At 33.6% G+C, this 26,001-nt stretch overlaps 1 protein-coding gene across 3 annotated transcripts; it reads right to left on the bottom strand.

Annotated features, from left to right (window-relative positions):
• Positions 1-1,413: 1,413 nt before the first annotated feature.
• Positions 1,414-25,037, bottom strand: LOC110092948 (vacuolar cation/proton exchanger 2-like). 3 transcript variants are annotated; one of them, XM_020817662.2, is made up of 12 exons: positions 24,767-25,037; positions 23,958-24,209; positions 14,677-14,744; positions 14,557-14,585; positions 14,266-14,462; positions 13,966-14,178; positions 11,981-12,115; positions 4,330-4,446; positions 4,202-4,255; positions 3,373-3,489; positions 2,802-2,895; positions 1,414-1,821 (listed from the first exon to the last, which is right to left on the bottom strand). In XM_020817662.2, the coding sequence occupies exons 2-12, from the start codon at positions 24,189-24,191 to the stop codon at positions 1,814-1,816; spliced, it is 1,266 nt and encodes a 421-aa protein (XP_020673321.1). In that variant the 5' UTR covers positions 24,192-24,209; positions 24,767-25,037; the 3' UTR covers positions 1,414-1,813. The 3 variants fall into 3 exon arrangements, with proteins under 3 accessions (XP_020673321.1, XP_028552580.1, XP_028552579.1); XM_028696747.1 differs by lacking the exon at positions 1,414-1,821 and having other exon boundaries at positions 2,791-2,895; positions 24,747-25,037; XM_028696746.1 differs by lacking the exon at positions 1,414-1,821 and having other exon boundaries at positions 2,791-2,895.
• Between the last annotated feature and the right edge of the window lie 964 nt (positions 25,038-26,001).

Genomic DNA, 26,001 nt, shown 5'->3' with positions numbered 1-26,001 from the left:
TACTAAAAATCTCACACACAAGCCTCTTTCTAAGTGGTGGAAAAACTCAAAACAAGAAATGTAGCATGAGAAAATTGTCTCTCCAATCTCTCAAATAATAGTAGCATCTCACCACTAAAAATTATATTTTTGAATTTATAGATAAGCATTTATATTGAGGTACTTTGATTTGAAACCCTATAACTACTGTCAAACAAAATTTCAAACAAAACTTTTCAAGAAAGAACTTCTCTATTTTACCTAACTATACGATATAGATCGTACAACACAATTAGTTCATTTAAGGGATTTCCTAAAAATCATCTCTATTTGATCGGCATGTTTTCGTACAATACGATATTTTTCAAATTTGATTTTTACATTGCTCTTAGATATGAGAGTCTTAAAAGCTGCTTTGTTTGGGACGGCTTTCTTATTACTTTCTAGTATAAAAATTAAAAAATTTGTACTAAAAAGCTGCTTTAAGAAGCAGTAAGAAAATTGTTCCAAACGAAGCCTTAATCAGATTAATTGCTTATATCATTGTACAGTATGAATATGCATCGTATAATAGATTTATTCAATTTTTGAATTGATCTAATTAAAAAAAGGAATATATATCAATTGTATCATTTCTTTATTATTGATCATCCCATAAGATTTGCATCAAATAATGATTAATTCTAAATTTTTAATTCTACTTTTTTCTTAATCAATTACTTGATCTTTCAAAATACCAAAAATATCATCCACTTCCTATAGTATGATTATATCATCTTATAATATGCTGGTTAAATATCAAATTGTCTTGTTCTATTATTCTAAATAATTTTCTTGGTTACATTCTCATGCATGTGTGAATAGACATTTCTCTCTTGACCACAAACTAAGTGAACATTCTTAAGCTTTTAATTTCCATCATATTATATCTTCAGTCATATGTCAGACTTCTAATATATACTTGCTATGACTAGTATAAGTAGAAAGCTTGTCCATACAAATATAACAGTAAAAGTTTAACATAATTAATAATATTTATTATCATCAAAACATCAAATAATCTATAAAGTTCACAAAATTTTACAAATTTTGCTCCAAAAAAGAGAAATTTAAGGAGCCCTCGTCGCTATTATTATTATATAAAAAAAAAAAAGATCCCTCTTCAAAATTTCCACTCTAGTGATTTGTTTGTCTACAGGAAGCTTTTTATAAAATAAATTATGAAATAATTACATAAAATCTTAGGCTTCATTTAGAACAACTTTCTCATTGTTTCTTAAAGCAGTTTTTTAGCGCACACATTTTAATTTTTTTATTAAAAAACTACTTTAAGAAGCCGTAAAAAAGCGATCCCAAACGAAGCCTTAATCACCTAAAATAGATTGGATTGCCATAATCCATAATTATAGATATGAGATCATCAAACAAATTGGAGAATTATAATCCAACTCTATGCAAATAATTCTTTTCAACAGAGAAAAAAATGTTGGGTTCATACTCTCAAGTTATCTGTAGAATACATCATGTGATCCTCACTTAGTCACCTTAGTAATCACTATATTGTTCAATGTACACAGCTTCGCTGGCAGTAATACAAAAAATGAAACTTCCTAATATATATCAGATGAACATTTGCAAAAGCCCATAGCTGAAGAGAGGAAAGTATAGTTGAAATGAAGGAATGTGACGAGTAGGCTTAAGGATCCCAAAAACATTGAAGAACTATCCAAGGATGGCATTAATGGCTATTTTCCACAGAAATATACTGATTATCCCACAGCAATGAATAGTGGCATTGGCGCTGAGAGATCAGCTTTTGTTGGTACATTGGTTTCTAATCATCTGGGGAAAAGAGCAAATGTTAAGCCATGCACAACAAATTTTTTGAACAATATGTGGGAAAAGAAAACATAGAAAGATGTTTTAAAGAGGCAAAATCTTTAATGAAAGAGAATATTAATGTTGCAAACAAGAAACTACACTGTCTGCACTACGCATAATTTTTTGAACCTAATAAGAAATTTTAAGCTCAAAGGGCAGGGTCACCCTCTGCAAACTAGAATGATCTTGTGCAATCCCAGTCATTCATAATATTTTGGCGACACTATGTTGTGGGAGCTTCATGCACTGAGTATAATTCTTTATGCATAATTTTTGTTTGCTCCATGAGGTTTTAAAAATACCAAAAGCTTCAATGGCGGAAGAAAACAGATTTAGGCTTCGTTTGGTTGTCAAATACCTTTCATAAAAGGTAGTTTTAAAAATATTGGTTGAGGAAATGGAGGTTCTACCGGAGAAGAAAATATCAAAAAGCTTTTCAAAACAGTTGAAAAATGTTGTAAGAAAACTTATTTTACATAAGTAGTGTAACAAACAGTATAGCGGTAACTGTTTTCGCCGTTTAGATCCGGAAACGGCGTAATTAAGCCCAAACAAACGAGACTTTCATCATTCCTTTAATTTATTTTCTTGCACATCATTTGCTAGCATTTGTCGAACCCAAATAGCTGCAAATTATGCTAATGATGATAATGTGGTTTCCTATGTCACACTACACTTTGTGAACAACTGTATCTACCCTCCGTTAGTCTAACACGTGATTTAACTTGCACCTAGTTGAAAACAATGTTACCAAGCCCCAGCACTAAAATCAGGGCAGTAATTGCAGCAGCATAGAGAAAATATGCTTTTTAAGTGTTGCTATCCTAACGTATAAATGCATGCAACAAAGCTTTTTTGGAATTCGACCAGTGCAATTATTCCAGATTTCTCAAATATTGAACTTAAAAATTATGCCTCAATACATTATTTTCATGACTTACTGATAGCAGGATCAATATGTACAAAGAAACTGGCAGCAACAATGAGATAACAGAGGATAAGCATTAGTCCCTTGAAGTAGTTTGCAGTGCCCTCCTGAAAAAAAAAAAAAAGATGCGTAATTTTAGATCTTCATAACTTGGTCAAAAATGTAATATCCTCCGTTTAAGATAATTCTATGCTCTGCAGAGAGAACCATTAGGCATAACGTTTCTACTCTATTTACGATGGCTTCGTTTGGGGCAGTTTTCTTGCTTTCTAAAATAGTTTTTTAGTCATTTTAATTCAAATTTTTTGTACTAAAAAGTTGTTTTAGAAAGCAACAAGAAAGCTGTCTCAAACAAAACCTAAAACAGATTCTAATCTCACATAATTAGTCCATAAAAAATACAAGTGAAACAAGGGCATGCACTTTTATCCTTTAGGACAAAAAGCCTTGACAATGTAGGTTAAGTATTTCAGCTTGTTGGGGAAAAATACATTGCTATTGTTAAAAATAATATACAAAACATAGGTCATACAAAATATAAAGCGATGCAGGTTAACAACTTTTATCTACTTAAGCATGCATACCTGAAGCATAAAAGCAACAACTAGAACTGTGATGAAGAGAGTAGCCGTCTCAAATAACTGAAAATTCAAGTCCATCCTTTGTCCCATCATCCAACCAATAACCACACAGAATGGAATCTACGGTTCTCAGTCACAAAAAAGCCATTAGTATTTTTCATTTTTTTTTAAGTAGTGGTTTCGACTAGAAAAAGCATTTCACTGTTCTCGAGTCACATCTACAGTATTAGTAGCAATAAAAAGTATGAAAACAGCCATCTTTCTTTCTTCTTTCTTCTTTCTTCTTTCATTAAAATAGAGATTTAAAACGAGAACTGGCACATAGTAATTAGCAATAAAAGAGGACAAAAAAGGAGCTGAGAAGTATGATGTAGACTTTCCACATTCAGGCTTGGTCTGGGACGGCTTTCTTACTGCTTCTTAAAGTAGCTTTTTAGTACAAAAATTAAAATTTTGGACTAGAAAGCTTCTTTAAGAAGTAGTAAGAAAGCCGTCCCAAACGAAGCCTTAAGGAGATATCTCTTGAATCTAGCCAATTTAAATCAATGGACTCAACCAATCAACGGCTAAAATCTGATAAACTAGTGATAAGTGTAAGCCTATGAAACAGGTTAACCACTAAATAACAAAATTATGTAGAGTAAAAAAAATAATTACATGATAATGAAATATACTTGCAAATAAAGAAGAACAAAAAGAAAAAAAAATCAGAGCACAACCAACCCCTCAAAATAGCCACACACGACCCCCCTACAGACGAAACATTAAAAAGTAATGGAAGAATGCAGATCCATTTAAGAAAATGGAAATAATAGCATTTTCAAAGTATTACCAAAAACATTGATATCTGTGTAGACGATCCAATGGCAACACCTAATGAAATATCCTGTAAAAAATTGAAGTTGTCATGAAAAAGCAAAAGAGCATTTACTTGCTAACATAATCCACTCGAGCACTAACAAGCTTATCCTTCATGGCAAACATAATGGCACTTGCATGTTCAGCAGCATTCCCAACAATAGGAAGCAAAATGACGCTGATAAAAGCCACAGGCATGTTCATAGCCTCAGAAGCGCCCTGTTAGAGAAAATGAGGAAACAATTAGACCTTAAAAACAAAGATTGATAAATTCAATTAAGCACAAACACGTGTACACAAACTAGGAAGTCGAGGGGCTCTATTTTAAGCATTTACTGTGCATATAATTTGAGTAACCAGTATGCGATACTTAAAAAAAAAAAAAAAAAACGGGGGCAAAAAAAAAAAAAAAACGTGTGCAATAACTGTGAGTAGACACAAAAAAAAGAAAAAAAAAATCAAGGCTAAGAAATTGTGGAGTGACCCGTTAAGGGGGTATGAATTCAAGAATGTAAATTATCCAATAATTAATTAAAGGGGCTAGTGACACACCAAGAAACCTATACACGGACACAATATGAGAAAAACACGACAACACAACATAACTGTAAAAAAATAGAACAGGAGATGTTATGGACACTATTAAATTCAGAGAATTGGGGAGGGTAAGAGTTTTTTTTAATTATACAAAACTATCCATATTTATAGATCTATACAAGATGCCTTAATAAAGAAACAAATAACTATAGAATCATACATAATTTCCTTAATATAATCCTTTCTAAATCAGCCAACCAAATATAAAAGGAGATAAGGGTGATCTATGTGAGCCTCCCATGGATCCCCATGCTAGCTGTGGGATCAAGGGCCAAGAGATGGCTGAGATTTAACAGCGTGATATAGGTGAGCCTCCTATAGATCCCCATGCTGGCCGTCGGATCAAGGACCAAGGGATGACTGAGATCATAACACTTTCACTCAAGCTGAGGAATATAGATCTGTCATTCCAAGCTTGGTAATTAGTTCCAGAAAAGTAGAGTTATCAAATCCCTTGGTGTACTATAGAGTCCTCCATTTGGTCAAAACTTTGGGAGAAATTAGCTTTAGACATTGCAGTGGTAAAGGGTATGAATGAAGGCTACATTGGTTATTGATAAGATAGCAATCACAAGCGAAGGCCGACAATGAAGGCACAGTAGTAGGAAAAAATTGTTTTTAGCAATGCGGCAAGCTTCAAGGACAGCAGCAGAAAAACACATCTCAAACGGCTTAGCACTTAGCACGCAAATCTCCTCCCATCCGATCGATCCATCCTTCAGCCCAATGCAAATCAGTTGTCCGACTCCACTTGAACACTCCCGTTCGACCAACCTCCATATAGGCGCACGCGAGGCCTCTAATCCCTCTGGTCTGATCGCAGGAAGGAGTGCAAGTCTTGCAATCTTGCTTGTCCAGGCCCTACACCCTTACAAGAGGGAACTCTTAGCTCTTGCCACATGCAATGTCCAGAGTGGACTAAATAGAAGTGAGAGGATCCCTCCTGCTTGATCTCTTGGTTTGGACGCATGAAGTAGGTAGGAACAATATTTCTTAGAATTCCGACAATAAATGCAAGTGGTGGGAACCTGTAATCCTCATAATTCAGTAATGAAAGCTGGTGGTGGGAACCTGTATTCCTCAAAATTTTGGCAATGAATGTCGATGGTGGAAAATTGTATTCTTTAGAATTCCAACAATGAAGGCTAGTGATGGGAACCTATATTACTTAGAATTTTGGCAATGAAAGCGAGTTGTGGAAACTTGTATTCCTCAGAATTCTAACAATGAAGGCTAGGGGTGGGAACCTGGAGAACCAGCAAGCTCCAACTCCTTCAGGGTAGGATAAAGTGCTTATAATCTCTCTATAGCCTTAACCTCGATATCCATGATCGACTCCCTACTTAGGGATGTAGCATACTTCACCATTACGTGCTTATCAATTCTTTGGTCACCATAAGCATGCACTGGACCGTAGTAGTGAACTGTCTCACCACCAAGACAGTCATCTTTTTCCTCACCGCGCACATCGTCCGAGCAACTCCACGTATCAAGATCGTTCCATTGGTGAGCATAGAATCCAACAAACAAACTTCAATCCAAATCCGACTGCCAAGGTTCTCAATAACTATTATGTCAGTAATAGCAAAGAATCAAGAATGTGAGTTACGAAGTGGCATTCGTCTGATTTGAGGGATTGATCCCAGTGGCAGAGATCTTAGGAGAGGTCACCTTCTTCTACTATCCAGGAGGCTTCAACCTTCTTGTACACATCCTAAATCTGAGGATAATGGATCGACAACATGCATAAGTGTTTGAGAATTGGGGAAAGGAAGGGTTTTCGAGTGGAGGATTTGATGGCGTGTATAACAGTTCTTCAATAGCTTGTTCCTTTCCCGGTTCGGCTCCAGCATATGCACAAGGGCTGGGGTGTCCCCGCTCAAGCACGCACGCATGCAGTTCCTGCTCGATCCCTCTCTTGATCCTCTTCTTCACTCAGTTCGGCCTCAGGTAGGCACGCAAGAGAGCCGCACGCACAAGTCCGCAAAGGGGAAGCCCTCTCACTTACTCGTCTGCCCAAGATACACAAGAAAGAACATAATGCAAGAACCAACTCTCCCCTCTAACGCTATCGTTTTTGAAGAATAACTTAATGCCTTGCTCTGATACTATGTTAAATTCAAAGAACTGGATAGGGAAAGACTTTTTTTTATTATACAAAACTATCTATGTTTATAGATCTATGCAAGATGTCTTAATAAAGAAACAAATAACTATAAAATCATGCATAATTGCCTTAATATAATCCTTCCTGAATTAGCCACCCAAATATAGAAGGAGATCAGCGTGATCCAGGTGAGCCTCCCATGGATCCCCATGCTAGACGTGGGATCAAGGGCAAAGGGATAGCTGAAATTTAACAGCGTGATCTAGGTGAGCCTCTCATGGATCCCCATGCTGGCCATGGAATCAAGGGCCAAGGGACGGCTGAGATCATAAAATATACAATAATGTTATATCATATAATTATAAATATTACATATCTAAATTATAGTATTTTCAACCAAAGTAAAGGCATCAATAGGCTAAGAATAATATTGTAGGCATATACTTCACAAAATAAACTTAATAATGATAAGAAAAAGTACTATTAATAATTAAGGAAATGATATATGGCATATGATAATTTCCATTTATTAACGACAATGTAACAATAGTATTCATTAATCCTTTTTAGTTGTCACATATTTTATCAATATTAATATTGCATAAAAGATGTCAAAAACATCTAAAAAAATATCAATGCTAACAACAACATCATCATCATCATTAAGCCTTTATCCTACTATGTGGGGTCAGCTACATGAATTCTTTTTCTCCATTGTGTTCTATTCAGAGTTAAAATCTCATTTAAATCTAACAAAAAAAGATTATTTCTAATACTTTCTAACCAAATTTTTTTAGGCATACCTCTACCTTTCTTAACATATGTCAAATCTAATACATCTATTTTCCTAACTTTGTCATCGGAAGGTTCACAATTTATGTGACCAAAACATCTAAGACAACTCTCTCTAATCTTATTTGTTACTGGAGCTACTCCAACCTTTTCATGTATGTACTCGTTTTGTATTCTATCATTAAAAGTAAAGCCACTTGTCTATCTGAGCATCATCATCTCTACAACACTTAACTTAATTTTATGCTTCCATTTTAATAGTAAATATTATGCTACATAAAGCAATGCAGGTCTCACCACCATCTTATAAAAAATTTCCTTAAATATGAGGGGTACTTTTCTATCACACAATAGGGCAGATGCATTCCTCCAATTCAACCATCCAACTATCTGATGTAGCTGGCAACAACAATCCAGCTGCCCATGTGGGGCCCAATACCTCCTTTATTACCTATAGGAGAAGAGATTGTAGGAGGAAACTCTTTGGGAAAGATGTAAGGAGTATTTATTAGATGTAATGGGCATTTATTAGGGGATTTGAGCTGTTTGTGGGGTGGGGGGGGGTATGGTGGGTTAGGTTTTTTTAATGTTATGATTTGGAATTTCTGCAGCAATTTTTGTGAGATGTTTGGGTTCCTATTAGCTGCTAGGAATTGTGAGAGAGACGATTCACCTCTCGAACAATAAATCAACTTATATCTTGTCTTGTTTTGCTTGAAAATTAGTAAAAACAGCTATCTTTATGTTATTTCTGGATCTATTTGGAGTAAGTTGCTGCTTTTTATGTTGTTGTGTGCTGTTTTGATCATCAAGTCCTATCAAATTGGTATCATAGCTGATTCTGGACCTATAGCGCCGAAGAAAGTGGATGCTTTGAAAAAGAAACTAAAAGAAGAAGTTGGTCAATTCAAATCTAAAATTGAGGAAATGATTTCATCCATGGAAGGAAGGTTTTCTAACCTAGAGGACATGATGAATAAAATATTAGAGCTTCATACCCAATCGGCAATATCATAGGCGAGGGGACCGGCGGGTGGCTAAGGAAGTGGGGGAAATCCCAATATCGGCACAATGAGGGATGATCGAGAGGTAAAAATGTTGGGCGATAGGGAAAATATGCCACCTCTTGAACCAATAACCAAGAGGGAAATGTGTGAAGGATATAGCATGAGGAGAAATTAAGAGGAAGAAACAAAGAGAGTTGTTTTCACTAATTTACTAATTTCTAAATCGGACGAGTTCGAAATATACTAGATTTACACTATATGGAGCATTCCAGATATGCCAAAATTTTACATTGCATTTGTTTTGCTTCAAATCAAACACCAATATTCTTAAAACTCTTGTATTTGGAATATTTTATATTCATTTTAATTCAAACCAAATAACCGCTAAATGCATTTAAGGATTTTGTGGTTGAAAGTTTCTCCCTATGGAATTCTTACGGTATATGGCCACTAAAATGGTTCTTGTTCATATTAAAAAGTTTTAATGGAGAAGTTTATCAATAAGGATGTGGGTGGAGGAACAAGTTTCAACATATGAACATAAAACTAATATATATAGAAAAGCTAGATCGAATGTGTGTAACAATATAATGGATATCTCCAAAACCAAGCTAATTAAGATAACTTGGCGAGCTACTAAGGATTGATCATGCTGAAAAAAACCTCAATGAAATTAAGGACGAAGTAACATCGCAAGCAGCACACTAGATTATAATGGAACACGGCAGAAATAAAACTATAGGGAAAATACATTATAAGAGACATTTTATCTTTAGTGTATGTTAGTAGTATATTAGTTTCAATTCAATCTACATAACTATGGATTTAATAAATAATTTACCATTGAATTTTAAGCATTAATTTGTTGAAATATTTTGAATAGACATCTTATTTAATTATTACATAAAGCAATGTGTTATATTTGTTCAAATTTGTATAGGGCGGCTGATTGCTTTTCTTCTTTGTGAAATGGCGTAATTCATAGTGTAATAACAACTGAAAAAGTTATTACTGTAAAATGGATAGCAAAACAATATAACTCGAACCAGATCTTGGAATTGGTACATTGATATGGTTGGGAAAGATATTGAGTTCTTAGATCTCACTTGGTGAAGAATTATCTGCACGCCATTTGTCATAGAAAGGGGCGGTCCATTTCAGCAATAAAAAAACATTCTGGTATGACTTTATAAGAAAAGCTATGTAGGATGTCTTAAATTATACGTTTCACTAATATAAATCTAAGTAAAGATGCACACACACAAAAACCACAAATGACCAGAATTTGCAGTTTACCAACTCTTATTTTAGTTAAGGATTACTCGGATTCAAAACTAGGTAACACATTTAATTTAGTCAAACAATAACACAGAAGTCACCAAATCTAATATCACACAAGAAATCAATGAACAAATACAACACAACAACAACAACAACATCAAGCCTTTGTCCCACTATATGGGGTTGGCTACATGAATCTTTTTCGTCATTATGTATTGTTAAAAATCAAATTCTCATTTAAATCTAATAAAGAAAGATCATTTCTAATACCACTACAAAATTTGGTGACTTCTGTGTTACCTAAATTAGTGAACAAATACAAAATTATAAAATAATTAAAATTCATACCATAAAAAGGAAATCAATATGGAACAAACACAACCAATATATATATATATCCTCAAGGCATGATAAAAAATTGCAAGGTTGAATTCAAAAAAAGTTGATTTTAATAGATAACAGGTGCCCCAATAGCCAAAACAAAATTATGTCCCACATAGCTAACAAAACCCTAGTAGAAAACACTAGTAGCCCATTAGGAAATTTGGACTAAGCCAGCAATGATGAAACAGGAAGATTGGGTAGTTGAAGGAACTAGCTCCCGTAAGGAAAGCTAGAGGCAGACAAAACATATACAGTCACGAAGCACCAAGCCAAAAAGGGAATCGAAAAGCGCTGCCATCAACTACCAAGACGGAACAATATTCACATGAACAAACAACCTCGACAAATCACTGTAGCAAAACAACAAACACATGCATCCGCACTCCTGGGAGCAGAACAAAGGAACCAAGATATTGACAAATAGACTTAGAAGCTAACAGCACATCGGAATCTGTGATAGCTGAATCGAAACAACTGGCAGCAATAAACCAAACTTACCAAGGCAATCAAAATATTAGATAAAACTTAACGTTCCCACAGTCATCAAAATGATGGGCATGCTACATTAAGAAAAAGCTAGAAAAATAGAAACTAAGGACCTTTTTGGAATCAATTTATGTTTTTTATATTTTATTTTTTCTAAAAACATGTTTGTTCTGTTTTTTAACTATTTTAATTTTTTAAATAAATCAAAATATTTTTAAAAAAACTCAATAATGTTATAGAGGTTTTTCGATGTTTTCATTATTATTAAAATGAAAATCATCTCATCCAACCACCAATAAACAGCCACCATTACAATCATTGACACCAGTGGCTGTTGAAAATCACAACCAGCATCGCTATCGCCACTGCCACTAGTCACCATCGTCGTGCCACTGCCAATATCGGTTGCCACAGCAGCCACCACCATTGTTGGTAACCATCATCCCATCAACGTGACAGTCACATAAATCCATATTGAGTTTTCAATGGATAAAGACTTCAAAATTTGCATCAACAACATTCTAGAGATTCCAAACTCAAAGGAAAGATCTTTTGAATAACTTAATAACTGTAGTAAATTTCTGATTTAAGATAGCAGAACATCGACTCTTAATAGTAAATAGTTCATCAAAGCAAGGAAAGCAAGCAACAGAAAAAAACGCTGTGTTTTAATAGACTCTGACATTGTTCAATTATTGAAATACAACCATCAGCCTTTTGTCGCGATCAAGTTAGCAAAGGTTAAAAAGAGCTGTCTGAGTTTCTGCTAACCTATACCATGCAACCTGGAGTAACTAATAAGATGGCGCTTCCTATCTTAATAGTAAATAGTTGATCAAAACTGGAGTAACCTATACTATGCAACCTGGAGTAACTAATAAGATTTAAACTTTCATTTCCCTGACTGTATAAAATTTATTCCTTATTAAGATTTTCAAAGCTGATCATGTCTGACATTCCAATGAATGAACTTCTGCAGATGGTTTATCTTCTTTCTTTACATTCTAGTCAAAGTTCAAATATTAAACAAATAAAAATCTCTGAAACTAATAAAAAAAATGGAAAAACAAAAACTAAATATTTGCCGAAGCATTTCCACCTGAATAGCATCAACAAGGTAGCCGGAGAGTATAGAAACCCAGGCAGTCAAAACAGCAAGCCATGATATTGATTCCCAAAGAGTTATCTCAGGCACATCCTCCTCATCTTGAATATCAACAATCTGCCTTTCTTCCTACAATGAAAGCAAATGATCAAAGGATAAGGATCACATGAATACCAAACTAAACATCAGCATAAGGAGTAGCACTTATATGCAAGAAAGGTAGAAATGATAGAAAGCAGTCCTTTCTGATTTCGTAAAAATACTTAGAGAAAGTTAAGCATGTAAGAAAGGTTAATTTGCAATCATCATAAACGACAATGTCCAAATAAAATGTTGGCTTGAGTTTCAATCCTTCTTTCTCCATCATAGCCACTAAGAGCACTAGGTAGTGTCAGTGGCGGAGCCAGGATTATTTATTTGAGGGGGCACAATTTTCTAATTTAAAAAACATCGTTAAGCTTTTTCATTCGAGCTTGAAATTAACATTAGAGTTTTTTTTAAATATCTAACATAAGGTTTTCATATTTAATTTAAATAAAAAATAATAATTAAAAAATTTTCATAACAAGCAATAAATATATAAAAAAAGCTGCATCTTTTTAATATAAAAATATATTAAAAATTACAATTAGCATATTTTAAGCTATTTGATTTAAATTTAAATATTGTAATTTTTCTCTAGTATAATTTGTTGGCTTTAATTATAAAATTTCCTATAAAAGAAAATTTGGAGATTTTAAAATAATTTTAAAAAATTGATGAAATTTTTAATTTTGAAAAAATTAGTAATTTGAAGATAAATGATTAAAATGGGAAAAATATATAAATAAAGATAGAATTATAAATAAAAAAAAAAAAGGTTTAAGATAATCTTCCCTAAATCGATGACATAGAAAAGCAAAAATTTAAGATGGTCTAATAAAATTAAACAAAAAAAAAAGCCCACCTCATAAGAGATATAATGGAAAATAAAAAAAAAAATTAAAATCATCTCATCCTCATGGTGGGAAGAGAGAGAGAGAAACAGAGAGAGAGATGGCCCCCCCCAAATCCGCCAATGGGCAGTGTACTAGCTAAACATATTTTTAAAACTTTTAGGCAAATTTCTCTGCACCTACTTTTACACTTGACTTTCATTGAACAATTACCTTAGCATTTTAATTTTCCTACACTCAGTTCATTTCATCCAACTTATGAACCTAAATTAAATTTCAAGCAACAAAGAAAAATATTAATCTAAATTTAAAAACTGACTATAAAGGTTAACAAAGATTACCGTCATAACATAGCAGATCCATTATACTCCTAATAAAACATCAGAGAAGCGATTAGTTAGAAATACATTAACTGCAATGCATCTAATTTTACAATGTTTTTTTTAAAAAAGCTTCTCGTTTGAAATATGATAAACATTTCTTTTTCATTGCTTACCAAAATAGTGGGATCAAAGATTAAAAAAAAACAAGAATATTTTAGAAATTAATGAGAGAAAATAATTCAAAATACTGATAAGAGAAGCTCAAAATTATGCACACTAATTATATCAACTACACTTCTTTTTTTATTGTCATATGCTGTTGAGAATTCAATCAAAATGATTCATACAATGAATGGAAAATAGTTGAAACAATGCTGCTGCTGCTGCTTCTCATGATAATGAAATGATGTGATTGAATACATGTTTTCAATCCTGCTACCTAAAATAGTAAACCGCACAATTTAATCACCTCAAGCTTATGATTTAATTTAGCGTCTTATTGAACTATATGACACTGCTAAGGTATACCTTACGCAACCACTAAATGAATGTTAATTTACAGAGAAATATATTGTAAATTGCTATTGAATCCCACTCTTCTAATAAGTGTTATTATTCAAAGTTTCATATGAAACTAGACAAGTAAAATAAGCAAAAAAATAAAAGAATTGCATACCACATATGAAGGTCTTCATGATGAGAGCAGTATCAGATGACTGACCTCTTCAATTGGACTATAGATGTTGTGCCGAGTCTTGAGTTGAAAAAATAGATAGCCAGCGTACGCCACAAGCATGATGCAACTGCTGAATCTTGAAAGGGAAACTTCAGACTTTCCATATTGCACCTCTGAGTGTGTAAAGTGAAGAACTGCTGGGAATGTCAGACCCATTACAGCCATCAGGAGTAATCCTGAGTTTACCACAGCAGCTGCCTGTTATGATTGAATTATACTATTTTAGCAAAGAAAACTCCTATGCTCTTAAAAATAGAAATTTGAGTTATAAATAAACATACATGCCTTATTGAAAATCTGATCTTTCTCAGAATGCACAATCCCACCACAAAAGAAAGCACATCCAAGAACTAAGAGCATATTAGATAATATAGATCCAAGTAAAGATTGCTGAACAACGCGGATCATTCCATTTTTTAAAGCATAAATTGATATGATCATTTCTGTCGCATTCCCAAAAGTAGCATTTAAAAGACCTCCAACTGTAGGCACGAAAATGATTTCAGAAAAATAAATCAATATATCTGCATGCAATATGAATAATCTAACAAAGATTATTCAGAAAGTAGAGAATACCTGTTGGGCCAGTGTAGAATGCAAGCTGTCTGATCATTAAAAAAATAAGTTTATCAGCGCATAAAATTAGCATAAAGGAAGTGTCAACAGAACTCAACTATGATTCCAGGTCATACTTACTCAGTTGCATAACCCAAACGTTCAGCTAAAGGTGCTATGCCCAAAAGGCTAAAAAAGAAAACCCATCCCTGAAAAGGGAACACTTAATGTTATAAATGTCAGGTTCAAGTTTCAACTTAAAAGATACAAATATAGTTGTTGGCTTTCAAGAATGCAAACAATTCGTGGAGGTAGCAGTACAAATATGTACATTAAAATAACTCAAAAAGCATATGAAAATAGAGATAATTAAACCTTTACATTGTAAGAAAAACAAACACATATACACAAGACTGGTTTGTTAGGTTATTGGTCTCAAAAGTTGCTAATTATTCCAATAAACTGATTGAGAGAAAATGATTATACGTTAGGGAGACAAACCTAATCGGTTTAGATTGGCTCCAGCAAAATCAAAGAACCAGCCCAAATTTACATGGTTCAGAAGTTTTTTTTATCAAAGGATCCAGATTAGAGATGTATTGGTTTCCAAGTATCCGCATATCTAGTAATGTGGATGCAAATATTGGATTTATGATAACATTGAATCGAGTTTGAGGGAGTCCTCATTTGAACTTGACTAGAAATTGAAACTAAATGATTGAATATAATTCGCCTCACAATCCAATCATTTTGAGTTGAGCCGATCAGATGAAATGATTCAATTTCATGTTGACTTAAAATTGATTTTTAATCAAGTTCATGCAAAAATGTACATTTTACATAATAATTAATTTTGAGTATATTTTGAGTCGACTCACACTATACCGAACGAGTTTGAACAAACTTCAAATCGATTTTGAGTTTGGGGTGGAGCTCAAAATTGATTTGAAATTAAATGAGTCAAATTTAAAGCAATTTACAAGCTTTTCAACAGTTTTAATTAGATCTAAAGCCTGTTTATTAGCCAAAGTATTTTAGCCTATTATGCAGAAAAAATCATTTAATAAATTAAAGTTTTAGCACAATAATGAGGTGAATAAAACTATTATTTAGGAACATAGCCTTGGATTAAAAAGAAAAACTAAAATTATTCTCTAAACATACATGCATGCGAAAATAAATATTCATTCAAATATCTTTATATAGGAATCTTAAATCAATTTAATTTTGGTCATTGGCATTGTCGAATTTAGAACCAACCTAATTTATATTAATTCCAAGAAGATAAGGTTAACCTAGCTGCCATTATAATGGACTTAGATCCAAAAAGTTGTGTCAGATTCATCTAGATTTTCATTTCTAATGACCTTATTTAAGCCTAATGCAAGCCATCTCAATTGTTGTCGTAATCACAAAATTTAGATCATTTATACCTATGACTTTTTAATCATATTTTTACTTATATATTTTCATTTTGTTGGACCTTTATATTGTCAGGTCATTGTTTTGTGATATATTATAGGCATTGTGTTGTGAGGCTTCTTTTATGTTTTTGGGCCTTATGTTGCAGTCATGTGATCTATTGAGTCATGTGTATATGTATGTTTGGTTGTATTAACTTGAGCATTGAGCAAGCCCAACAATTTATTTGCCTTAGCCTACCCATTTAGACCCCTTTTGACCACAACTATACATCTTAAACACCACATAACCTTTTGACTTGCCATATCACTTTTGACTGGCCACCTCACCATTCTAAATGGCTTGGTTGGTCCCTCTCCTTTGCCCCTCTCCGTTGCATTTAATTTAAGTGAAAAAGGCTTTGGATTTGAAATAAGAGTTGGCGCTTGTCCTTTGAGTTCTTTTGAAGCTCTTAGAAAATATGGATGACTCACAAACATTCATTTCTCCAATTCCCTATGATTAGCTAAAGACCTCTCCCTCCTTCGTCTCATTTGGTTCACTTGATTATATAGTCTACATATATCATGCATTGTTATCATATCAAGAGATGAAGTTTGATACTAGTTGAATTAAATTGTTTCTTTGAGTATTCGTTTCTCTATATGCTTTTCACCACAAGAGAATTACTTTTATTTGTGTATGTTCACATCCTTTAGAGTATTTCCAAGGAAGAAAGAAGATCAACATGACGAAAGGTTATTCATGGACTTTAATTTCATTTACCCCCATTTCACACCAGTTTTAGTTGATTAAGTTCATCACAAACTATATCTTCCTTCAGCTTGCTGTATTTCCATGCTCTTAGGGTTAAGTATCTTGTTTGGCTAACCTAACTAGAATTGGAATATTATTTTGCTTGTTACATTCTTATTTTCATACTTGTAACTTAATAGAGGTTTCATGCTCTCTAAAGATTAACTGCAAGGATCCAATGAATTAAGGGTGTATTCTACCATACTTCTACAGAGCATGTAGATTTTAATTTATTATGCATCATACTTGATATCAGAACAAGTTATTCTTTAGAGGAAAACTTCTGTGGTGAATTTCTTCATTAAATTTTTAGGTGACACTAGAATTATTAAAAATATTAAACAACATAATTTTTCTTGAAACTTTATAGGTGAGACATTTAGAGAAGCCATGTCAAATATTTTCAAGTTAATCCAACCTCATTTGGTTCCAAAGAAAAATTACATACATTTTTCAGCTTCTACATATTTTCAGCATCTTTTACTATATAAGTAATCTGACCATATCTGAATCATTTTATGATCAAATCTTAAGTTTAGCAATCCATTTTTTATTCGCTCAACTTTCTCTACTTAGAACACTTCTACAAATTCCTGGAAAATTGATGTCAACTTTGCACTGAAAATTTTTAATTTTCACTCATCCTTAATGAAGACCCACAGTGGCTATCAACAACATTCTAAACAAAGTATATGAGGATCCCTTTCTTCTTTTACAAGAATAATCAAGGGACCTTCACCTTTTCCACCAACACACCTATCATAAAGTCCAAGGTGGACTCTCTTGAAAATAGAGCTAGTAGGAACCCTACACTCAATCCCAACCTAGCTCAAGAGGATGCTTTTGAGGATGAACCACTTACTAATTCCAATCCACCTCCTAATCCAATTCCACCTCCAAATCCTATACCACCACCTCCCCAGATTAGACTTCATCATCATCATCATCATCATCCATTCTAGATGGATGAATATTATGACTATCCTAAGATGGATGAGACCTTTTAAAAGAAACGATGATTATGTTCCATGAAAACCTTGTGAATGTTGCCCCCAACCTTATGAGGAGGCACCATATGGTGTTATTCACTAGTACGTTATCCAAAGGTACATGCACCAAGATTTCAAGCATTGTAACTATTACAAATCCTGAAAAATTGATACTATATTCGTAAAAACTAAAGCATTATCACAAATTTAGCATAAAATTTTCAAATTTTCACTTAATCCTTAATGAAGGTCATAGTGGCCCACACTTATCGGCGTGAGGATCCCTTCATTTACAAGAATAACTAGATGACCTTCAACCCTTACACCAACTAACCATTCGTGAAGTCCAAGTTAGGTTGGATGACCTAAAACATATAGCTAGTAGGAACCATGCTGTAGAGCCCAACCCTAGACTAGGAGTTATCTCTTGAGGATGGTGATGGGAACTCACTTCCTACTCCAATTCCATCTCCAAATCTTATCATGCCACCTCCATTAGCTAGACGTCATCATCATCATCATCCATTATTGTGGATGAATATTATGATTAACCCAATATAGATGAGGCACAATTTCATTCACCTTGATGTATAGGGAGATATTTAAAAAGAAATAATAGTTACATTTCAAAGCCATCTTGTGAATGTTTCCCTCACCCTTATGATGAGTCAACATATGGTGTGCCATCTCATGGTATATCAATATATATGGTAGGTGACCTAATCATGACAGCATAAAAATGGAAAAGGAAGGGATATTATTATTCAATGAAGAAAAATAATATAAAGAGAAATACAAATAATATTTCTAAGGAACTCGCCAAAGAAATTTAATAGGACGAAGTCATCAAGCTTCACCTTTAGTTGCACACAAGTAACATCTTATATGGATTCAAACTAACATGGTATTCCAATACAACTCAAACATTATAAGCATTCAATGCACATTTTTATGTAATTTCATAAAGGAAAAGGGAAGGTTCAAAATGTTCATGATTTGATTAGATATCAAATGTCATATTGCTTAATTGAAGAGATACTTGATTATAAAGTATTGAAAACTTCTTTCTTTGCATTGAAGTTTTAGTGGAAGGTGGAGAAAGAGGGGTGGATATCTCACCATGCTTCTAAAAATAAAAAAATAAAAAAAAGGGTTAAAACCATATAAAAGGAGTGTGGTTTCATAATATTGCTTCCTTGATGATCAAATTCTTCCTTGATTGCTTCACCCTGAATTGAAGATGTGAATGACATATTCTTTCCCTAAAAGAAGTAATATTTATTTTCATAATGAAATCAATCTTCAATTATTTTCAAATTTAGGTGACGATCATGATAATTATTAACTTCTTCCATAAAGATGATGGCAATGTAACAATTTCCAAAGTAGAAAATTTTCCATGAAGTGTCGAATGATTATACTCTTTCCATGAATGAATTATCATTAGATCTTTTTCTATGTTCGCACTTTGATAATCAATTCTTTATGTGATGATCACTCCACTACAATAAAACTTAAAAAAATTTGTCATCTTAAAGATCAAATTTCTGCCATGAAAATCATATTCTATTATGGCCTTCTTGTTCTACATCACATATGCATCAATTACCTTAATGATGACATAAACCAAAAGGTTAAAATTGATACGCCTACTTTTGATGATCAACTTGACTCATAAGTCTTCCATAATTAGCTTACTAACATGGATCAATACCTCAACTAGGTAGCCATATTTTATGAGTATCAAGTCAGAATCACTTGCATAAAACTAATTAGTCATGCTAAAATTTATTGGGTCAACCTTTACGAGATAAAATTTAAGGTTAGGACATCCCTCCATTGGCACTTGGGATGATATGAAAAAGCCCCTAAAGTAAAAAAAATATTTTCCTGTAATTTTTCATGATCTACTTCCAAACTAATCAACCAATATTCAACAAGAATCTAAATCTATTGTTGATAATATGACACACTTTGCCGAGATTATGATTTAGTACAATGCCATTGAGGACCCTCAAACCATAATTATAATATTTTGATTGAGGTTTTGATTTGATATTCGATAGAAAATGCTAACTCAAGAAGTTTACTCTTGAGGATGCTTTCCATCTTGCTTTTAAGTCTGAGCAAATAATATTTGAAACACCATGCATAAATTTTCTAGCTCATATGGAACTAATTCTCAACCAAAGTCTTCCCAAGCTTCAACCTCTACTTCTAAGGAATCCATTGATCCTAAATGGTTGGAACATCTGATTCTAAGAGATCTAACATTATTTGCATCACACGTGGCAAGATAGGCAGGCCACTATGTGAATACTTTCCCTCATTGGAGTATCCACATAGACTCTAGATATTTGAATCATATTGATGATCACAAGGTTGATTAGGTTGGGGTGGACCACAATGAGGAGATTAGTGGTGTTGAGAAGATACAGGATTAGTTTGTGTTGTATATTTGCTACTTCACGAGCTAAAACTGATTGGAAGCACAAAAATATCTTTCATACTGATTTTAGGAGAGGCGGCAAGTCTTGCAAGTTTATTATTGACAATGATAGGTGGATGAATGTCATATCCACTTCTACCTTAGCTAGAATGAACCATACCCTAAGCCTCATCCTTAGCCATGTAAGGCAGCTTGGGTGTATAAGACCTCTATATTAGTCTCTAGTATTGTCTAATACCTATTTAACTCAGAGAGTACACTAATAGAAATATTCTATAATGTTTTCCTCATAGACTTTACCCATGTGCTCTTAGGAAGACCATGTCTATATGATTTGAATGCCATCCATTATGGGCATTTAAACATGAATGCTTTTAAATATCAAGACAAGTATGTTGTTTCAAATCCCTTAAGTGGTTGTCCCATAGCAACCACAAGATTCCTCTGCCCTATAGAGAAGGAACCTTCTCATGTCATCAATTAACTTCAATTCATGCTTGAAATTAATGGAAGTATTACAAATGCTCCAATTCCCTTGAACACCTCAAGTTAACCCACAATTGAGTCCCTCCCACCTAAGGTGCATGGACTTTTGTCTGATTACTAGATGCTTGTCCTATAGAACTTCCAAAAAAAAAAAAAAAACACCCTTATCAAGGACACCTCAACATGCCATTGATTTGGCCCCAAATATATGTTCCCCAACTTGCCTCACTACCAAATGAGTATGATGAGCTCAAATGTCAAGTCCATGACTTATTCCTTAAGGGATTTAACTGAGAGAGCTTATCCTCATACATAGTTAATGCCCTTCTCACAACAAACGATGGCTCTTTTCAAGTATATGAATAAATAGTCATGTCATTTATAAAATTACAATCAAGTATAAGTTTTGCATATGTAGACTTAATGACATGCACAAAATGATTTTTGAAACTATTATCTTCCCCAACGTTGACCTTAAGAGTGAATACCATATTGAAATCTTTTGGATCTTTATTTTTAACAAAATATACAATATTAAATTTATTTTACAGATAAAGCTAGGTTATGTTGTCTCTCTAAATTTTCGAAAGAATGGCATAGAGCAACATTAGATATCATTACAATAAATTTATTTTTGTCAATTAATCAAACTTTCAAGTTAACCAATTGAGAATATCCTGGTGAAACCTAATCCTTAGATTTTTCATTCACATTTTGAACCTTCAAATAAAGCTTCCATTAATTTAATTGATAATCCAATCTTTATGAGATAATATTTGATTCTCATCGCTTTATTATTTAACTAATCACGTACTCTTGTGTGTACCATTTTTGCATGGCAAGCATAAAAATCATGAAAGTTAACTACCATTCATTGCAAGATCAACCTCAACCCACCTCATAATGTGATAAAATCCTAAATCAAATCTGAGCATTTCAAGCTATTCATCACTCAAGAAATTTGAGGGAGAAGAGAAGAACCGATTAAAAGAAGGGACTTTTGATTCACGCTCAAGTCATTACTCTCCCAAATTGAGGGTATTTATAAAATACAAAGCTATCCCCAACTAACTTCAACTAAACATACTCAACAAAACTAATTATATAAATGGATTAAATGCTAATCAAATACTAACTAATTAAAAACTTACTCACAAGAATCGTTTCTTTAACATTTCACCAACAACGACCCTAACCTTAAGGTTGAACCATACTTGTTAACGGCGAATGGCGCACCATGGCGCAAAGGTCCCATTGGAGCCATTGCGCATAGCGCGCGGCGCGGCGCACGCCATTTTGAACATGACGCAAATTATACAAGAATTATAAATAACAATCCAAGCAATTTACTCAAGCAATCACCCAAGCAATTTATTTAAACAGATAACGCTGTTATATTTTGTGGAATGTTTGTCTGTCCTAACATATCATTCTACATTCTAAAAACTATCTACCAATTAACTAACATGCTAAGAAAATTACCACGTCCAATCAAGATATCACTTCAGTCACAATCATATCAAGTCCATTACTAAAAAAAGTCACTTCAACTTTCATGTTCTCCATCAAATATATGCCTTCATACAATAAATTCCAATGAGATTATTCTTTAACATGTCTCTAACAATTTCAAGTCCAATAAGTAGTCAATCTTTATATAACTCAAATATATTTAAATGAAAGCAAATAACATTAAGAAGATAAAAATATGCAATCTAACATTTATCTTAACACTTTTAATATCTTTAAAAATTAGAAAATATATTATCTAAAAAATTAAAAAATAAATATAAAAAAATATTTATAATTACATTAAAAAAAATCTAAAACAATGGCGCACGCTATTTTGTGTCGTGCGCCATGGCGCATGTGGCGAAAATAGCACACGTCATTTTGAACGTCTGCGCCGCATCATACACATGGCGCCGTAGATGCGCCACGCCGCACCGTGCGCCATGGCGCGTGCTATTTTGCGCCATTGACATCTATGGGTTGAACTAAAAATTGATACCTAAAAATTCAATGGGTAGCAACCATTCAATCAGCCATACTCTTTCAAGACTAGGCCAAAAGTCGCAAGAGATAATCTTGATTGATGAGTACTCGAAGAACTTGGCATGTTTTGATTGAGACTTGAGGCTTGCACATGCATTTCATCATAAGAAAATACTATAAATCAACATCACATCAATGATTGGCCAACCACTTCGATGCTCAAAATAATGCTAGCTTCATTAATATGATGAAGATGATATTTGACTTGACACAGAACTTTGCAAAAAAAAGAACTTAATGTCTTCACCATCTCATCTTTCCCTTGTTTTTGAATGATAATGAAATTATTCAATTATTATTTTTCTTTTTTTAATGAGAAACTATGGATGTATAAAATATGGATGTTACAAATGCTCCCTGTTAAACAGGTTGATCAATGTGCTTTCCAGATTTGTCATTAGCAAAGTAATACCTTTCAAGATAATAAGGATAAACGCTATTTGATCATCCTAATTGTTGAGTCTTGCCCAATAATCCCCAATCAAATGCAGATGGTATCACTATTGATTCCATTGTTGCATTTGAAGGAAGAAAGAATAAGGATTGGAGAGGCAAATCAAATTGGCTGTTCATGGAGCTAGATGATAAGATCATGTATAACTACATGGTGAAATCTTATGTGGTTACAATGTGGATGAATCAATGGAGCAAGATAAGGCTTAAAAAGTTGTCAAAAATGTCGTTGACTAAGATTTGGCTTGTTGTAAATTGACAAGCGTTAAACATTTTATAATTGCTGAAAATTTAAGGGTGACAATAGTAGATATGATAAAGTTTGAAGAACCCGATGTGGTCTCTATTGATTCTTGGATGATGGCAAATTTTTGACTAGGTTGAAGGAGGTTGATAGTGTTTCTTGAGGTGAGAGATAAGGACATTGATGGTAGTGTACTGGGCTAAAGTAGGGATTGATATAATACAAAGTTAACTCCAACAAACTAATCATCCTTACTGACACTAATTCCAAGAATAAATTATATACAAAATTATAATTAATTAAACATTCTTACTAATAAAAATGGGCTCCTTAATATCACTATCAGACTCACAACATAATACAATGTGACACATTAGTCAAAAAGTAATAGTAACTAGAAGATTAGAGACAAAGGAATCAAATATTGCAATTAAGTTGTAAAATTAATTTATATCTACCAATAGGAGAGTTGGATTGAAAAAGTTTAGCATGTTATTAAAAGCTATTAAAAAGTGGTAATCAACCTTACATGCATTTGGGTAAGATAATGGAGAATCATTGCCAAAGGTCCAAAAGGAAGAAGCAAGTTGATTTTTGCTTTAAATATCACAACATAAATGCTCATCAAAAGTCTACTTCGAGTTCTCATAGGGCCATATGACTGCGAAACAGAAGCCATTGACCCAATATGCTCGAATCTGTGCATCTTCCTCACACCTAGTGGTGATTCATCATGGTCCTCTCCATTAAGCTGAGGTTCCATCTTCTCTATGCTCCTCGTCTGCATAGTTCACATCCAAACCACGATTAAGCAAAAACACTAACAATTTTCAAACACAGATTATGCATAAAATGCAAAGATTTCAATTCAACGGGGTTGATATCTTTGCTAACATGATAGAAATCCCAACACCAAAATCCCAAAACCATAAAAACTCAAAACTTACAAGAAATAAATGTCATTAATTCACAAAACATCCCGTCACAATAAATAAAATCAAAGCTGAAATTTTCGAACTAGCTAATTGGGGGAATATGCACAGGAACATCTAGATCCAGTAACTGAAATAAGAAATTAATGTGCTTGACATAACAGCCAGCCATAATAGGCACAAATCCAAGCATGAACACACAACAAGAACCTAAATTCTCAAAAAAAGGAGAAAAACATCAGTATTGATACGTCATCAAAATTAGCTTGATCGGGCACGAATCTCGAGGCAAAAAACTAGTTGGAGACTTCAAAAATTAAATCCGGGAGCATCCAAACAAATTGAAGCAATAAGCATAATAAATATGAACTCCGAGAGAAACTTACCGGAAAAATATAACACAAACCTTATTCGATATTTGCCTTCTCTTCCTCCCTCTATTCAATACAAACAACTTGGGCAAGCAGATCCAGATTTGAACCAAAGCCAAAATGCGTTAAAGACAATCACAAATCCTTGCCTTATTCCCTCCTCTGACGGAGACGAAGCGCAATCGTGAGTGAGAAAATATTAAGAAGGGGGAAGCTAAGGACCCAAATGGGAGGACGCAGGTGGTTTATTTATTTATTAGTCTGTTTCTCCACGGAGCGAATGAGGGAGAAGGAACGACGCTGCGGTTATTTGTGTGCCTTCTTCACCTGGACCGGAAACTTATTCTGGTTCAGCGGTCCAGATAGCCGGACACGAATTTGGAATTTTTTTTTCCTTGTGATTTTAATTTTTAATGCTTTTTTAAGGGTTAGGTGGAAAATATATATTTATTAATTATTTGATTTTAAAAGAATTTATAGAATATTAAGTTTTCCTTGAATAATAATAAATGTATCTTTCATAGTAACATTTTTATTTCAATTTTGATAAAAATTAAAAAAAAAAATTAGTTATGACTGATACGTCATAAAAAATTATCTTGATCGGACACGAATCTCGAGGCAAAATCAAGTTGGAAACTTCAAAAATTAAATTTGGGGTCATCTGAACTCTAATTTCAGCAAACTTACAGTCGAACTAAACGTCTCGGAAATACGAACCCAACGACACCAAACTCGACTCAATCCGAGCCCAAATGAGTCCAAATCAAAGACCCGAAGAACATTTGGAAGGTTCAAACCACAATTTGAATTACCAAACGGTTTCCAAACGTGACATACTCATAGTCAAATCGAGCGGCTCGGAACTAAAATCATATATATCTATACTACTATTAAAGTGCCGCTTGTGTTTCTCCCCATACGTCATCCTGGCCATTAAAAATTTTAATCTTTATATCCGTCGTTGATTTTCTTAAAGCTTTATCTAAGATGCATGCAAATCAAGATCCGTTGCGTTTTCTCTTTCAAGGCATCCCTCCTCTTCGCATCCCTACACTCTTCATTCTTATCAAAAAAACACCCCTACACGAAATGACGCTTTCATATATCCTCTCTCGACGCCGAAGGCTGCTGTATCTCGCGCTTCTCCCCCATTGTCGCTTCCTGCCTGCTCACGGAACTCACCGAACATCAGCTTTCAAAAGGTAAACTTCTTAATGCCTATTTTTTATTTCTTCACGCCTCTTTTTAACTTCTTAAAATAGTTTTT

This window comes from Dendrobium catenatum, unplaced genomic scaffold (assembly GCF_001605985.2).
Source record: "Dendrobium catenatum unplaced genomic scaffold, ASM160598v2 fragScaff_scaffold_840, whole genome shotgun sequence".
Classification (NCBI taxonomy): Eukaryota; Viridiplantae; Streptophyta; class Magnoliopsida; order Asparagales; family Orchidaceae; genus Dendrobium; species Dendrobium catenatum.
This window is presented reverse-complemented; position numbering and strand designations above follow the sequence as displayed.